At 44.8% G+C, this 18,160-nt stretch overlaps 1 protein-coding gene across 1 annotated transcript in view; it reads right to left on the bottom strand.

Annotated features, from left to right (window-relative positions):
- The window catches only part of NCAPG2 (non-SMC condensin II complex subunit G2), a 1,155,695-nt gene that overhangs the window by 875,374 nt on the left and 262,161 nt on the right, over window positions 1-18,160 (bottom strand). The window contains exon 6 of the mRNA XM_069647980.1: window positions 9,229-9,363. Within this exon, the coding sequence (XP_069504081.1) occupies window positions 9,229-9,363 (135 nt within the window). The remainder of the gene's footprint in view (window positions 1-9,228; window positions 9,364-18,160) is intronic.

Genomic DNA, 18,160 nt, shown 5'->3' on the forward strand with positions numbered 1-18,160 from the left:
CTGCCCAACCTAAATATTGCCTGTGATTTTTGCCTCCAACTCCCTCTGGGTATCTCAGGCGCGAAGTGTGTTTTTGCCCCGGTAGCATTTCATGTCACGGATACGCGTTTTTTGAGTAGACCGAACTGTCAAAAAGTGATCGCAACCGTATCCGCGGTATCGTGTTTTGTTCATAACACCGGTTCATTCAAACACAGGGTACTTACCTTGAGACATACAGTACAAAGTGAATTGGTTAGTTGCAGTATATTTTAGGTGTGGTTTTGTTTAAAGTTTAATAGAAGTGTTGTGTTTATAACTGATGGTTTGAAAAATAAATGTACTTATATTTTTTACCTGAAACCTTGAGTCAGTGTTTGCTTGAGCCACAGTAATTGTGGTCCCTTTGTGTAATCTCTGCTACTGCTCATATACTCTTGAGATAAGCCTGGCTGCTCTGCTACTGCTACCACTATAACTTAGTAGTACAGGCTTGTACCAAAGGTAAAACTTGTATTGCCACCTGTAGTCTTAATTGTGTGTAGTGGTCCCTAGGGGCACTGCACAGGATTCTGCCTAACAGTTGGCTAGAGTTAAAACAGGGTCGGTGATATCGGAGAGGTGGCAGCTTCGCAGAGGTACTAGGCAAGGATGCCCGTGGTCTCTTATGTTGTATATTCTTGCCCTGGAACTCTTGGCCATATACCTGAGGCAACAGTATGACCCGATAGGCATTGCTGTAGGAGGGGAACCGCATCTAATCTCTTTGTATGCGGATGATATGTTGTTGTACTTAAGGCACCCAGAAGAAAACCTCCAGTACATTCTGGAAGTGATGGAGAGATATGCAAAGCTGTCTGGCATAGCTGTGAACCCCCAAAAATCTAGTATATTCCCACTGGGCAGGTATAAAGGGACCCCGGTAGAACAGCTACCGGTTCTACAGATACCAGGGGAGGTGCGCACATTCCGATACCTTGGAATAGATATATACCATACAGTAGTAGATGAACACCAGTATAACACAGAGGAGGTGATCAGGAAAATTGGAAATAGTATGAAGTTTTGGGTGAAACCACCTTTAGCGATGATGGGGCGAGGGGCAATGTTGAAAATGGTGGTCCTACCAAGACTCTTGCATTACTTTGGAAACATTCCATATCTTATAACAAGGCGAACCTTTGCTAAGCTAGAAAGCATGTGCATGGACTTCCTCTGGCATGGGACAAGGAATAGAGTAGCCCTTTGGAAGCTACAAAACTCATACGAAAAAGGGGGCATAAAACTGCCGAACTACGTAATCCACTACATAGCACGCCAGCTGCAATATGTAGCTAAATGGCTCTCTGAAGAGTCAACCTCGGAGTCCAGGCTGTTCCGACAGGACTGTGCCCCATACTTCCTAAAGGAAATGATGTGGCTGCCAATGGCAGACATGGAAGGGCACCCAAAGATGATGATACTAGGGTGGAAGATATGGCACAGGGCCTGCCAGCTGATGGTGAATTCATTACCGTGCTCCCCGCCGGTACCACTAGTGGTGTTGAACGGCAAAGACAAGCAATCAAGGATGATGATTAGGAAACACTGGGAACCGGTTGGGATAGCAACCATGGGCGGTATATGGCAGGAGGGGGACAAAGGACTTTGCGGTACTAGAGGAAGAAACTGGGTTACATACGGGCCAGTGTATTACATACCATAGGGTGGTGCGGAAAATCAAGGAGACATGGTCTGAAGTAGCATTAGCAGAAGAACCGGACACTACCATAGACACAATATGCGACGTCGCAGGGGGGGGACACGAGATATCCAGAATAAATGAGCTGATGATGTCCAAGGTGGGGAAGGAAGAGGCACAACTGAGACGGAACTGGGAAGAGGAAGTGGGGGCCCCAATGAGTGATGGGATGTGGGAACGAGCCCAAGGGTACCACAAAAAAGTGTTGAGAAATGCAAGACTGCAACAAATACAACTGTACGTAACCCATACAGCGTATATGATGCCCCAGAGAATAGCTAAATTCAAAATGTAGGATGACAAGCATGCCCCAAATGTGATGAGGAAAATGCCGGAATGGTGCACATGTTTTGGTCATGCCCAGTCATTGAGCGTTTTTGGGGTGAGGTGGCGCACAAGTTGGCTGAAAAAGGAATCAAAGTTGTGGTGGATACGGTATGGGCCTGTTTGGTGGGAGGGTTTCCGAGACCGCGTAAACTCAAGCATGTGAGTAAACTAAAGGACTTGGCGTATGCATTTGCAAAGAGGAGAATTGCTATGGGGTGGAAGGCATGCCAGAGACCACGAATAGAAGTATGGTGGAAAGATCTGCAGAAATGGGCCGAAGCGGAAACTGTGGTATGGCAGGATGCAAGAATGTCAGGAGGGAGGAAGAGGCTGAGACCCTGATAGCCTGGAAACAATTAATAGCAGAGTTATTTGGGTTACCACGAGACCCAACAGAAAATATAGAGGATGAATCCTTATCACAAGATGCAGAAACAGAACATGGAAAGAAATAGGCTTGTAAGGGGGGGAGGGGGAAGAAGCAGTGGACATGTTGAAGTGATGTATGTTTATGTTATTGTATGCACTGCACATTTGGGTTGTATTGTTTGTTGAAATAAAATTAATAAAATTTTATTAAAAGAATATATATGTTTGTGACTGGCCTTACATTGTGCTGCCACCTGCCTGTGATTTGTGCCATAGTATGCACATGATACGCAATCAGCCTAGTTCCTCCACCTTCAACCTACCTTTGGAGCGCTGCCGCAAGTCTACTGTTTGTACCTACACACTTTGCAACCTGAAACTAGCCTATTGTTTACATAATTTTAATTATGGCATTTAGCCTCCATTTACCTTGCCATTTGAATGCTGCATTGGCCCATATTTTCCCTACCTTGCGAATGTTACATTTACCCTATACCTGCCTCGCCATTTAAGCGCTGCATTAGCCCATATCTGACTTTGCTACATGCGTGCTGCATTAGCCAATATTGGCCCCACTATTTGAATGTTGCATTTGGCATATACTTGCCTTGCCACCCGAGTGCTGCATCAGCCCATATCTGCCTTTACTACATGCGTGCTGCATTAGCCCATATTGGCCCCACTATTTGAATGTTGCATTTGGCCTACACTTGCCTTGCCGGTTGAGTGTTTCACCTAGCTTATGCTGGACTTTGCACTAGCCTAACTTGCGACTATTTATAACTTGCCTTGCCTAGCTCACGATCATCAGCAAAAGCACAAGAACCCAGATAATCCACCCTGTATTAGGCCTCATTGTCATAATGGCCACTGCCTCCCTTGGCTCATGCTCGCCTGAGGACAAAAATATGAGATTGAGATGAAGACTGCCCGCCTCTACGAACCTATAACAAACCATGCCATTGGAGGCTTCACACGTAAGGCTGCCCAACCCATAGGATTATCCAATAAACTTACACAGCAACACAACCATAATTACCTGACTTCTGTTCTTCTGGCCACAACACTAATAAACCCCCAAACAGCTACCCAACCCACAACTAAACAACCTCCCACTACTAAACCTACAAGCACCCTAATACTATCTGGGTCGCTTATCAATGCTAGATCTATGGTGGCTCATGCTGCTGATATCGGGGACACCCTAACCAACGAGAACTTGGACCTGCTTGCCATAACCGAGACGTGGCTCGACGAGGCTGCAGGCCCCGCCATTATGTTAGCTGTACCAGATGGTTACCAATTCCTGAGAGCTGACAGACCAAACGCCAGAGGTGGCGGTCTAGCTATTATCCATAAATCTAAAATACCTATCAGACTTACAACCACCCCATCGTTCCAATACTGTGAGACTCTCACAGCTGAACTTCAATTTACCAGCAACCTTACCCTCACTATCCATGTGATCTGTAGACAACCTGGACCCTTGGGTTCCTTTGAGGACGACTTAAACTGTATGCTGACCAACAATACCAAGGACCATACGCAAATTTAGCTGCTGGGAGATTTTAATCTCGGTTTCAACAATAGCAATGATAAACATGCCCCATCTGCAGCTTCACTACAGAAAGATTATGGGCGGACACAAAAAGTCACTACCCCTACACACACCAAAGGAAGGACCCTAGATTGGGTCGCCGACCTGAATTGTAACATTACCATCACTAATAATACCTCAATCGTGGACTGACTACTATTTAAATTACCTTCTCTGCCTCGTTTGACCTTATCTGCCCTAAAATGATAGTTATGGTACCGCCACTCCCAACTAGGAGTAAAAAAGACATTACTGCGGAAAAGCTACTACCACATCATCTCCCTACTCTTAATCTAGTTAACAATACAGACCCCACCCTACTACTGGAAGTCTTCAAAAGCACCATGACAAAGGCACTAGACACCATTGCACCTGTCAAAATCTGCAAAGATAGACAGCCATTTCACCTTAATAATTGATTCACACCACAATTGAAAGAACTAAGGATACAAAAAAGAAAGTTGCAATCAATTTGCCGCCACTCGCCTACTGAGGAGAACAAAGTTAAGTTAACCAACCACTCTAAACTGTACAAAAAGGAAATAATCAGCACAAAAAAGTACACATTCAACGACAGAATATCCAAGGCTAAATCAGACACTAAGGAATTATTCTTCATCCTTCGTGAAATGGAATCACAAATACCTCAGGTTGATAATACCCCAAGGATAAGCCCTGGTGCACCAACATACAAAATGCCCTATCGGATAAAATTACCTCCCTCCAAATTAAAATTGTCAAAAAAGAAAGCCTCTCTGCTCCTACCGGCTGAGTCTTCACCTCAGCAGCAACTACCTCTAAACTCACATAATAGCACCCCCCCACCCTTTAGCTTCAAGAAAATATCCATCACTGAAACAGAAAAAAAATCATACTTAAACCTTCCAATTGCAAAGGAGATAACTGTCCAGCCTAAATTATATAGGATGCAGCTAGAGACTTAGCCCCTTTCATCTCGAAGCTTATCAACGCATCCTTTAAGACGAACCTTGTGCCTAATAATCTTAAACAATCCTGGGTGCTACCATTGTTCAAAAAACAAACTCTAGATCCGTCTATACCGGCTAATTACAGACCTAGCACCACAGTCCCCTTTCTTACTTAAAATCATTGACAGTAGCTTACTTACAAAATACAGGACTACCTAGAAGTCAATAACTGACTAGGCTCATGTCAGTCTGACCTCCGTCCCCCTTCATGGCACAGAAACAGCATTGATTGACCTCAAGACCCAAATTGAAGAGTTGAAGGACAATGGGAAATCAGCTATGCTACTCCTCCTTGACCTATCGGTAGCCTTCGACTTGGTGGATCGTGCACTCGTATGCAACCATCTTAGGTCAGCTGAACATTTCTCAAGCGATGCCATAACCTGGGTGCAATCCTTCCTTGCGAACCGTACAATGAGAGTCTTCTCCCCTCTAGCAGCCGCTGACCCCATACAAGTCTCCTGCAGCGTTCCTCAGGGATCATGTGCATCTCCCACCATGGAGAACATCTTTACTAAGCCCTTGTTTGACAAGTTGGACAGATTGGGTGTCACCTACACCAACTACGCAGATGACACTAAGATCCTCATCCCCCATTCGGGCAAATTCTCAGCCTTAGTAAATAAGATATACCTCTCAATCAAGCATGGATGGCATCCCACGGCCTTTGCCTGAATGACGATAAAACGGAGCTACTGATTTTAGGCTCAGAGAAGGCCATTAAAAAACGTAACCCCAGTTACGCTGCATTCAGCATCGATAATGTCATCAAAGTGATGCCCGCAGTTAAAACCCTTGGTTTCTATCTTGACTCTGCACTCACATTCAAGTAGTAAGTTAACTCACTGGCCTCATCTACAGCATATACTTGCAAATTGATCCAAGCCTGCAGACCATTTCTCTCTGAAACCAGTTGTATTACACTAGCCAATGCACTTATTCTATTCAGACTGGATTACTGCAACGCTTTATATGCAGGTCCCTTAGACCAACTTTGCTGATGACACACAGGTCCTTCTCAGCTCTCCAGCAACCATGACACGGACTCCACGCTCATCAATCAGGTCTTCAGCATCATGCAAGCCTGGATGGCCACCCACCATCTCTGCCTGAATCATGGAAAAACAGAACTCCTTATCGTAGGTTCCCCACATCGCCTCAAACCTCTCAGCCCTGCTTTCTCTTCCTTTTTCATAGACGGCAATACCATCCCCGTCTCTTACCATGTAAAAACACTAGGCATTTACTTGGACGCAGAATTAAATTTGCAAAAACACATCAACGCCATTGCCATTTCCACAGCCTACTCCACAAAACTATAAATCTCTCCAGGAAATGGGTCACGTCCGTTAACTGCCTCACTGAGCCATTATAGGCAGCAAACTAGATTACGGCAATGCCATTTTAGCAGGGACCTCCACCAAGAATCTGAGCAAACGCCAATTCCTGCAAAACAACACCCTCAAAGCAGTCTGGGGATTGAAGCACTCCGATCACATCTCCCACATCAGACGGGAGGCTCACTGGCTTCCCATCAAAGCCTGCCTTTAGTTCAAACTCCTTGCCATCACCCATCGCTGCCTACACAATATCGCCCCCCCACCTCACTCAACGCATCTCCATTAAGCACAACATGCGCAATCTCAGCCCCGCCACAACTTCTGCTCTGATCAACAAGATGTTAGGGAGAATTCTCTGTAAAGGCTAATTTCCCAAACCTACTGAGTCCCCCAGCAGCTTTGCTGGATTTTTGGGGTTCATTTTTTTCTCCTGCTAAGAGTGAGACTCTTTAACTCCCACTCTTAGACATGATTTGAGGTGTTCCTTTGTCTTTCCATGTGTTTTATGGGCTATGGGGTCTTTTACTCCATCGGGTTTCATGTGTTTTGTTGATGTGGGTTACACAGCACCCTCTGTGCCATAACCCAGGGGTGTTGTAGTGACCCCCAAACATAGACTCCATACCCTGGGACTGACTACTGTCTCCCAGGGCATGTAAAGTCACCATTGGCTTTACTAGTCCCAAATTATGAACAGACACCAGTACAAACCATCATATTGTGGACGTACTGGTCGGGGCAATTCAATTGCCTCGGGGTATGTTGTTCGAGGGGGCACGTCTCCGTCCCCCCTGATCGAGTTTTGGCTGGTGGCAGTGGATACTACTTTTTATATTCGACCGCGAATATATCTCTATGGGATTTTCCCATTGTTCGAGGCTACCAAATTTAATTATTCAATTCCTATAGCCTCGAACATACCGCCGGTTTATTTATTTAATATTAATTCACCGGTTGGTATTTTTTGCCAGAACTCTATTCTAAAATGGCATTTGTGTTCTCTTCTGTGACTCCAACCCAAGTCGAGCCCTTTGTTCCACTTTTTGGCGGGCTTCTCCACAGAAGCCTCCAAAAGTAGTGCCACTCTGTCTGGGTATCACAGGGGCTGTGGGAGGGGGTTTAGGCACCCTGGACTGAGTTGCCTTGGCAACTCAAGTCGCACTCTTGTGTGATTGGCCCAAGTGGTGAGCCGGCCGGCTCATCACTTAGCATGTTTGATTGACAGCTAGGCTAAATGAATGGGGGTTTGCTGCATAAAAGCAGGACTTTGGGGACTGGAACTTCAGAAGTCGCCACAGGACCTAAGAATCCGAGGAGGGAGAAGCTGAGCCGACCTGCAACGACGCCACCACCGGTGGAGCCCTGCTGAACCGTCTCCCCACTTTTCCTGATGACAGAGGAGATCTCCAGTCCGGAGAGTCTTCTTCCTTTGACTGGTGGGGATACCAGTTTTGCCTTCTTTTCGCCTTCCTGGAGCATCTCGTGGCCGCCTTGCCCGTGCCAAGCACCCCGGCAACCGGAATACCACGGTTTACCACTACCGCGAATAGAAGGGTAGTACCTTTTAACCGAAGAACTCTGCGGCTGGTTTCTTCCCTGGCAGTGCAACGACCTTCATCTTTCCTCCACGTCGAGACCTCCTCTTCCTCTGGACGAAACACCGACTTGCACCCGCTGCCAGGAACAACTGCCCCAGCTGGAGCGTCCTTCCCATTAAGGTACTGTGTCCCGCCTGGCTTCCCTTGCGATAGATCTTTCGGGGTGACAGTAAAGCCTCGACTTTCTAACCTGGGGTGGCCTGGGACAACCTAGCTAACTTTTCCTGACTTTAATTTCATTCTTTGTGTACGAACTATCTACAAGACTCTTTGGGCATAACCCCACTGTGCGGTCCTGGACACATTTCGCTTGCTCTCTCTATGAGTGGGCCTTGCAATTGACTTCCTTGCTCTCCAGTAGAACTCTGCCTATCCTGCATTACTATGGTTCTGTGAAAAATATTGAAATTTGTGTGCTTCCATAACTCTGCCTTTTTCCCTCCCTTTTTAATAACTTATTAGAGTGCCATCTTATGTTAAGCGCTCACCTCTGTCTGAAAATAAGTGGTGTTTCTCATTAAGACTTGTCTAATAAGAAATTAGGGTTGTATATATATAATAGTGACTGTGTGCTGAATTTACTTACCTCTTTGTGCTAGTGTAATTTACAAGTGTGTATTTAAATAAATAATTATATACTTTTACACCAAAGCTCTGGTCAGTGTTTGCTTGTGCTACTGTATCTCTGTACCGATTGTGTATACTCTATATACTGCCTAACTCTTCTTGAGGGAAGTCTGACTGCTCAGCCACAGCTACCAAGTGAATCTGTGTGGTACAGACTGCTACCAAGTGGGTTTACTGCCAAACACCTGTAGTCTTAAATCTTTTGCAGTCGTCCCCAAGGGAACTGCACAGGTTTCTGCCTAACACAAGACAAAGAGCCGGGGGCTCTGGTTTCACCACCATCGCTCCCACACTGTGGAACACCCTACCTCGAAACATCCAAGACGAACCTACTTACACCCTGTTACGTAAGAAAGCTAAAACACTACTCTTTAACAAATATTGCCTTACCCACTATGTACCTGACTCAACCATTGACACATTGTAACCACCATTTGATTTGGTAGCTGTAACATATGGTTTTCTTAACCATGTACTTCACGCCGTGATACTTCTGGGTCTGGGCGCTACCAACAAATACAATAAATACGTGTTGCACTGCAGTAATGGGGGAACACGTCCAATAGGTCAGATTATCCTCAAAAGTTTGCATACAAATAAAACCATTCAATGTGATGAATTTGAATGGTTATTGAAGGAACAATTAAAATATTTCATTTACCTCCTCTTTTTTGACATAGTTAATGCTCATAAAGCACCGCTGGAGCAAGTCTTTCACTTCATTACTCTCCCTGCTGTTATAATCAAATGTGAAGAGAGCCTGGTGGAGGTGCCAGAGACGTGCCACATCGGAGCCCTAAAAAACAAAAAGATCAAAAGGGTTAAGTGAAAAAAGCAACTATGAGAAAACCGAAATTAAATGAATGAATCCTCATAAAATGAATCCTCATAAAAATGCAATCATGTTCCATGAATAAATTCAGAGCTCATATGATTCAAACATCAAGCAATGTTTTATTACCAGTTATCTCCAGTTCTTCTTACTCTTCTTATCACAGCCATTCGCTTTAGAACGTGACCCCAAAACTGAGCTATGCCCCCTATACCCATTGCTAAACACCAACATATTTTTTTTCTTCTTAGGCACAATCCTCTACCCATGAACATTCCCTTGAAATGGCACGCCGTTAACCAGAATCGCCTGATACAACAGAATTTTAAGCACGTAACTCCAGGGGTAGCGTATGGCCAAAATCACTAACAAGCAAGAGCATGGTTCGGAATGATTGATGCAGATAATGGCTTAAGGATCCCTGTTCTCCCGAACTGAGTCTTTATAGAACTATCTAAAAGCAACCTGTAAGGATTCACCAATGAGAAGGGAAAAGACTAATCTGATGCTATGCTTGTTCGTTCATATTCTAGCTTGACTAAGGGAAATGCCCTTAGGCAATGTTGTACTAGCCAGGTTCTGTTGAACATTAGTTGAATAATGCTAGTCATTCAATATGTCCTGAGGAGGAATTTGTACTATTTAATTCAATTGAGTGAAAAAATGGAATAAACCTTTGTTTAAGATTGTGAGATAGAAGTAATCTCTTTATATAAATGAATAGTGTGATCGCGAATTGCACTATGTAGCCGGCTCACTGCACAACAGATCTCAACAAGGAGCACTCCTCCATCCAGTACCCAAAACATACCACCTATAAATCCCAGGAAAAGAAAGACCACCTATGTCACTGTATAAGTGGAAGTACTTCAGCAAAGGCCATTGCACAGAGTTTTAGGCCTTGACCCACTGCTTCAAATATGGCCAAAACACTGTAAAACCTACTGGTACGAGGGATCCAGCCCTGGGGGACGGGTTCCGAGAGGCCTGCCTACATCGTGAACAATGTTATAGACACTTGGTCTAGCCAAACTCACAGGTAACAAGGAGATCAGGGGCTGGGGTGCAAAAAGAATTAACAACAGAGGGATAGCAAAGTAACAAAGTCACATACAAATACACCATTTATTAGGCCTTAAAAACACATGCAAGTACAAGATAAAAACACTTGAAATTGTCACCTCTAAATGGTTGCGCAGCCCTGAGCAAATGGTAAATGTCCTATTCAAATTGAGTGTGTAACTGAACAACAGATACGGTGACACAAAGAGTCCAAAGCAAGTAGATTCTTCAGTCAAAATACGCTGTTGAAACAGATTTTATGAAATGATGCAAAAACAAGACTGCCGACACGTGTTTCGACCCAAAACAACGGGTCCTTTTCAAGGCAAGACTGTGGTGTTAGTATGATTCATATGCATTCAAATACAGCAATATATTATGTAATCATGCCATAAAGATAAGAACATTTGAAATTTAAACAAAATTAACCAGCAGAGGAAGAAGAGGAAGCCAGGGTTAAAGAAGAGAAATGCAAACAAGAAAGAAAAAAGCCCATATGTACATTACATCATGTCATAGAGAAAAGCAACCATTTCAATGTGAAACATATTCCAAGTAAATAAGGAGTAAATAAAAAACATTTGATTTATTACCATATATTGTCGAACCAAAAATGGCGGTCGAAGTGCTAATATGTGAATGTCCATATGATGAAAACAAAATAATATGTAAGAAAGAGAAAAAAAAAAAAACATAAGCCTGAATCCTAAATGAATAAACAACTGGTACATTTTTACAATTAGTTAATCCCATGTACACGCATAGTGCAAAGGTAACAAACTATTGTGCCAAGGATCAAAATGCTCATCCCTCATGCGCCTCATGGTGGTAAAATGTATTGTTACATTGTCACCCCTGTGTGATATAAATGTTAGAATGAATAAATGTTTTACCGTATGTTATTCAAACTGCATTGGAAAACCCAAGCCCTCCTGGGGGTTAGATATATGGGCCAATTCTAAAGTAGTTGATTCTCCTCAAGAATATAAGCGGCAAATAACTGAAAAATACATAAACAAAGAAGCCCAAGGCATGAGTTGCCTTGACAAGAGATCGACATATGACTTGAATGGGTTGTCAAAAAAATCCAAATGCGTAAAAATAATGGACAGCAATACCTGAAGCAGTCTCTGTTACTGATACAGTGTGGTACATTCGCAGAACATGGGAGTTTGTTCAAACGTTGCAACTGCCAAGGAAAGAATGCATCAAAACCTAATTCCGCAGATGGGTCAAATAACATGAATATTTGTGAAAATCGTTCTAAGAGTGAGATACTCTGAAGGTACTGTCAAGCCCATACCTGTGAGTTCAGGGGCTGGTTCCCCACTGTGGCCAAAGTCCAAACGCTTCACGAAATCAGTGTTGTGCAGTTCATTCCTTCCATGTGTTTAGAGAAAAGAACCTAAAAATGTGTCACATGACTCAGTCATGTGGTTAAATTTAGTGCATGGAATTGTGGTAATGGTAGTCCTTGTATTAAATAAGGCAAGCGCTTGCATTTTATATGTGCCCTAGACAATGTCTACATCCGTTAGCACAACTATTAAATATTAAATAAGAGTCTAATGCATAATAAGCTGTAATGGCAGTGTGCATGCAAATAGAAATAATAAAAATATTTTAATTGAAATTTAAAAATGTACCAGTTGTTTATTCATTTAGGATTCAGGCTTATGTTATTTTTTTTTTTTCTCTTTCTTACATATTATTTTGTTTTCATCATATGGACATTCACATATTGGCACTTCGACCGCGATTTTTGGTTCGACAATATATGGTAATAAATCAAATGTTTTTTATTTACTCCTTATTTACTTGGAATATGTTTCACATTGAAATAGTTGCTTTTCTCTATGACATGATGTAATGTACATATGGGCTTTTTTCTTTCTTGTTTGCATTTCTCTTCTTTAACCCTGGCCTCCTCTTCTTCCTCTGCTGGTTAATTTTGTTTAAATTTCAAATGTTCTTATCTTTATGGCATGATTACATAATATATTGCTGTATTTGAATGCATATGAATCATACTAACACCACAGTCTTGCCTTGAAAAGGACCCGTTGTTTTGGGTCGAAACACGTGTCGGCAGTCTTGTTTTTGCATCATTTCATAAAATCTGTTTCAACAGCGTATTTTGACTGAAGAATCTACTTGCTTTGGACTCTTTGTGTCACCGTATCTGTTGTTCAGTTACACACTCAATTTGAATAGGACATTTACCATTTGCTCAGGGCTGCGCAATCATTTAGAGGTGACAATTTCAAGTGTTTGTATCTATTAGCAGTTTATGAGGTGACTGCTGGTCCCTCTTTCGTGCAGCAACCCAATCTTATTTGGTTTGTAAGGGTCTCATTGACTTTAGTTTGTCTTCTCAAATTTAGTTCTAACCCAGCGCCTCACCACACCGGCACACCTCAATTTTGTTTTTCAAGTAAAAGATAAGAATACTACAATACACACACAAAACACACTATATAAGTGGATATGCAAATATACACAGACACACTGTGTGGCAAGCCAGAAGAAGGACTCAGACCAGAGGACATGTACTTAAAGACGAACAAGTTACTTACCAAACTGGTAACTTTCTTTCAACTGGATGTTGCTCCAACGTATTCCTCATCTATGTAATGTCCACAGCTGTGTTGCTTTGGAATTTTTTTCGGCAGAGGGCGTCCTTGCGTCGATGTCGTCGGGGCGATGTCCCTCGAAGGCCTCCGTTGAGGGCGACGCCATCGGATGTTATTAAGTAGCATGCACATCGCCCGTAGCCTCAGTTCATGTTTTCCCCCTCTCAGCATGTGGCACACATGTCCAGAAGCCTTACGGGGACGTAAGCTGTAATGGCATGGAAAATTCGAGAGGGTTAGGCTGCGAGGGCGATGAGGAATACATTGGAGGAACATCCAACCGAAAGAACGTTACCAGTTTGGTAAGTAAATTGTTCTTCGAATGGATTGTGTCCTCCAACATATTCCTCATCTATGACAGACTCCCAAAGCATAATAATGACTGGAGGAGGGAAAAGAATTTAGACATACCCAATTAAATGGCAGAGTAAAGTACTGCCTTACCAAAGGCAACATCCTGAGCATCGGAAGTATGCAGGGAGTAATGCTTAACAAACGTGTGTATAGAAGGCCACAGTGCAGTGTCACAGATATTTTTCACCGGCACCCCCCTGTGGAAGGCTGTCGAAGTGGCAATGCCCCTGGTGGAATGAGCCCATAAACCATCAGGAAGGTCCTTACCAGCCAACCAGTAGAAATCTGCAATAGTGAGGATAATCCACCTAGAGAAGGTCTGTTTAGAAACAGCCTGTCCTAAACGGTGTCCAGTATACCCCACAAAGAGCTGGTCGTCCACTGAGCCTGGCCATTCTAGAGAGATAAAAGCTCAAGGCTCCTCTAGGATCCAACCTATGGAGCCTCTCCTCTTCCTTACTAGGATGAGGAGGACGACAGAAAGCTTGGAGTACCACCTTCTGACTTCAATGAAATTCTGACACAACCTTAGATAGAATGGACAGACGTACTCTCAATACAACCCTGTCCTTGTGGAACAAAGCAAAGGGTGGATTAGAAGGCAGTGCCTGCAACTCGCTCACTCTTCGAGTAGATGTAACTGCAACTAAGAAATCGGTTTTAAGTGTCAACTACCTTAACGGAAAAGAATGCAAAGGTTCAAACGGAGCACCCATCAGAAATTTTAGAACCAAATTAAGGTCCCAGACAGGAAACTGAAACGGAGACGGCGGGAACACATTTGTGAGCCCTTTCAAAAACTAAGTGATCAGTGGAATTCTAACATAAAAGCATTCGTCTGAAGAGCGCTTAAAGTTAGACAGTGCTGCCAAATAACCTTTAATGGTGCCCACCTGAAGACCCCTGTGGGCCAAAGAAAGCAAGAAGGAGAGAACCTCCGGAGTCGAGCACTGAAAAGCTTCCACATTCTTTCCTCTGTGCCAGTCGTAAAACTTACAGCAACGGTACAGGGACTTTGTTGCTGGTTGCCTAGCCGAAAGCAACACCTCCATTACATCATCCGGGAGGTCTGAATCCCTATATCTCAATCTCTCAAACCATGCGTGAAGGTTGAGAGTCTTGACCTCTGGATGGAGAACCCCTTCTCGCGAGAGAAGATCCTCTCTTTGAGGAACACGCATTGGAGGACAGATGGACATGTCTAGAAGGTCTGTGTACCTCGTTCTCCTGGCCAAATCGGGAGCAATGATCATAATGCGGGTCCCGAACCATTACAACCTCCTGAGAATTTGAGGGATGACGGGGATTGGAGGAAATGCGCACAGCACCGGGAAGAGCCACTCCACGACGAACACGTCTCCTAGAGCTCCTCTCGGAGGAAATTCCTTTGAGCAGTACCTTTCGCACTTCTGGTTGTCACCGGTCGCCAACAGGTCCACCTGCAGGGTTCTCCAGAGGGCAAAGACCTCTTGAAGTACTTCCTGAGCTAGTTCCCAGTCGTGAGAGACCACGCTCTGCCTGCTCAGAGCGTCCGCCGTCATGTTTGCCGTGCTGGCTAGATGAATCGCTGAAAGGGACATACGCTCGCTTATTGCCCAGTACCAGAGCTACGTTGCCTCCCTGCATAGAGGTAATTACCCTACACCTCCTCTCTCATTGAGGTAATGCATTGCCACTGTGTTGTCCATCGTTATCAGGACATTCTTCCCCCTTACAGACGGCAGGAAAGCCTTCAGCGCCAGTCTGATGGCTCTCGCCACCAAATGATTAATGTGAAGTGTGGACTCTGATGGAGACCAACGACTGCTGATGGACAGACCGTCGGCATGAGCTCCCCACCTTGTCAGGGAAGCGTCCGTCACAACCGTGACATGCGGCCATGGCTGCCAAAAAGGTTCCCCTTTCATGAGATTGTTCTCGTCGGCCCACCACAGAAGGTCCTGCGTGACTAAAATGGAACATGAAGGAGATCCGACATCCTGCCCGAGAACTGGACCATCGAGTCCTTAGAGCCCACTAAGGGGATCTCATTCTCAAGCGGGCCTCTGGCACCAGAAAAATGCAGGAAGCCATGAGACCGATCAACCTCAATAATTTCGAAAGCGGGAAGACACTGGGCTTGTTGACATTTTGTGATCATCTGAAGAATGTGATGAGCCCTCACCTTGGGAGGCGAGCACATCCCCAAGGAAGTGTCCAAAACGGCCCCTATGTGCTGGAGCCGTTGGGATGGTTTCAAGTGAGACTTCTTGAAGTTCAGGGAGAAGCCCAGCTTGTGAAGGGAGTGGCAGGTGACACTGAGATGTTCCAAGGCTTGTTCGGGAGAACGCGCCCTGATCAGCCAATCGTCCAGGTAAGAGTAGACGTGAATCCCCCGCTGCCACCACCACCATGATCTTGGTGAAAACCCTCGGGCAGAGGTGAGCCCAAATGCCAGGACCCGAACCTGATAGTGGGATCCACCAACTGCGAACCTGAGGTTTTTCTGTGTTTGAAAAGGATCGGCACATGGAAATAAGCATCCTGCAGGTCCAACCAATCCTGAAGTTGGAGGGCCTGAAGGATCTGAAAAAGAGTGATCATCTTGAACTTGTCCTTCCTGAGGAACTTGTTCAAGTATCCTAAATCTCAGTCCTCCATCCTTCTTGGGTATCAAAAAATAAGGGGAATACCAGCCCTTGCAGGAAGCCATGAAGCCGATCAACTTCAGGAATTTGAAAGCCGGAAGACTCTGGGCTTGTTGAAGTTCCACTCCGCCACAGGCACTGGTTCTATTGCCCTTTCTCAAGCAGGGCTAAAATCTCCTGCATCAGGTGCGGATCCGGAACCTTCAAAGAGTGTTTCCCCAGTGGATTATCGGGAGGTTGTTGGAGAAAAGGGAGGAAAGTGGCCATAGTCTATTGTATCCAGAGCCCACCCATCTGAAGTAATGGCTCGCCAATCTTCTAAATGTTGCAACAGCCTGCCCCCCACCGGAGAACACAGTCATGGCCTCAGAGCTTTTTAGGAGTGGCAGCGGAAGTGCATGATGGCAAAGAGGTAACTGCTTGGGCGGCTTTGGCACCTCTACCTCGTCCACCACGAGTGCCCTTACGTTAGCCCCTTTGACTGGCCATCCCTCTCGCCTTTCCAAATGAGGAGAAATAGCAAAAGGAACCACCCCTCCATTGTTGTCCCCTAGGACGAAAAGGCATAGGTTGTCTGACAGCTGCGCCCAAAGATTTGGCAGCTTCCTTGGAGGTCTGCAACTTCAAGGTTCTCGTCAGCCTTGTTGCCAAAAAGATGCAACCCGTCAAAGGGCATGTTGAGAAGCTGGGCCTGCACATCAGGTGCAAAACCAGACTTCCGCAACCACGCAAATCTGCGCATCATGGTGCTCGCAGCCATGGACCTTGCAACACTATCTGCAGTGTCCAACCCAGATTCAAGAGATTCACACATGGCATCCTTCACAATAGCTAGAAAGCCATCCCTTTCCTCCCCTTCAGGAATATGCTCAGCCGCAAGCGAAATACAATTCCACAGAGCGTGAGAGAATTTTGCTAAGGCACTGGTGGAGTGGGCCGATTTCAGGGCCATATTCCCAGCAGAAAATACCTTTCGCGCCCATCCATCCATGCGTTTATCGTCCCTATCCGGAGGGATGGTAGGGTACGCTGCCTGCTTCGAGGTGGCCGTAGTCACCTGTACCACCAAACTCTCAGGAGTGGGGTGTGTGGACAGGTAGCCGGGGTCGCTACTGGATGGGTGGTATTTCTTTGACAAAGACTTGTTAACCGCCGGAATAGACTCCGGGGGAATTCCTAGTAGCAGCTACCCTTTTTTGTAAAGCCACATAAAATGGCAACACCGGTCAGTGGACGGACCTTGATCCAAGATGTCGGTAAGGTCATCCAGATCAACCTCAACCTGAGGCCTGGACCAATCCAGGTACTCTACAGCCCTCGTATGTGTAGATTAGAGAGACAAAGCAAGGGTACAGATGCTAGAGTATAAATTAACTCTTTAAATCAGGTGGGAGAGGAACCAGTCGTGATTAAAAGATAAAAATCAGTTTTAATAGTTGGTTATAGGAATTAAAATACATAATTAAATTTGTGGTCCACAATACAAAACTTGACATCCAATATAAAACAGGGGATACGTAACAGGCTTAAATAGCACGTTAAAACAGGTTCACAGAAAAAACATACACAATTGGTACTAGTAAAACAAATAGTAGTGTACCAAGTTCTATTATAATTGAATGCATCTTAGATTTTGGTCTCTGTTTTTAGTCCAGAGATTAGTCTCGACATGTTTCTGTTCTGAAAACATAGGTGTAGAATATTCATCAGGATAGAATGGTTATTACGGCATAACCTAATTCTAATTGGATTGTAGTTATAATCAGCGTCTGTCTCATAGCATGGTGCTGGTGGGGGCTCTCTACTTCAGTTGGTCGGTAGGTTAAGGAGGATGAATCAATCCTGAGATTATACGAAGCGGGATAATTGCAGAGTGGAAAAGGATTCCTTTCTCGTCGCTGCAAGTGAGCGAGAGTGGCATGCTGTGTCACGACTTGGTCTGCAGAGCTCCGTGTGGACCCAGAGTGGAAAAGGGTCCTTTTCTCGTCGCTGCAAGTGAACGAGAGTGGCGTGCTGAGTGATAATCAAACTACAGCCCTCAACATCCGTCTCCTTTAAGAACATTCAGCATGCTCACCAGGCTCG

Source organism: Ambystoma mexicanum, chromosome 2q (genome assembly GCF_040938575.1).
Source record: "Ambystoma mexicanum isolate Mex_15411 chromosome 2q, UKY_AmexF1_1, whole genome shotgun sequence".
Taxonomy (NCBI): Eukaryota; Metazoa; Chordata; class Amphibia; order Caudata; family Ambystomatidae; genus Ambystoma; species Ambystoma mexicanum.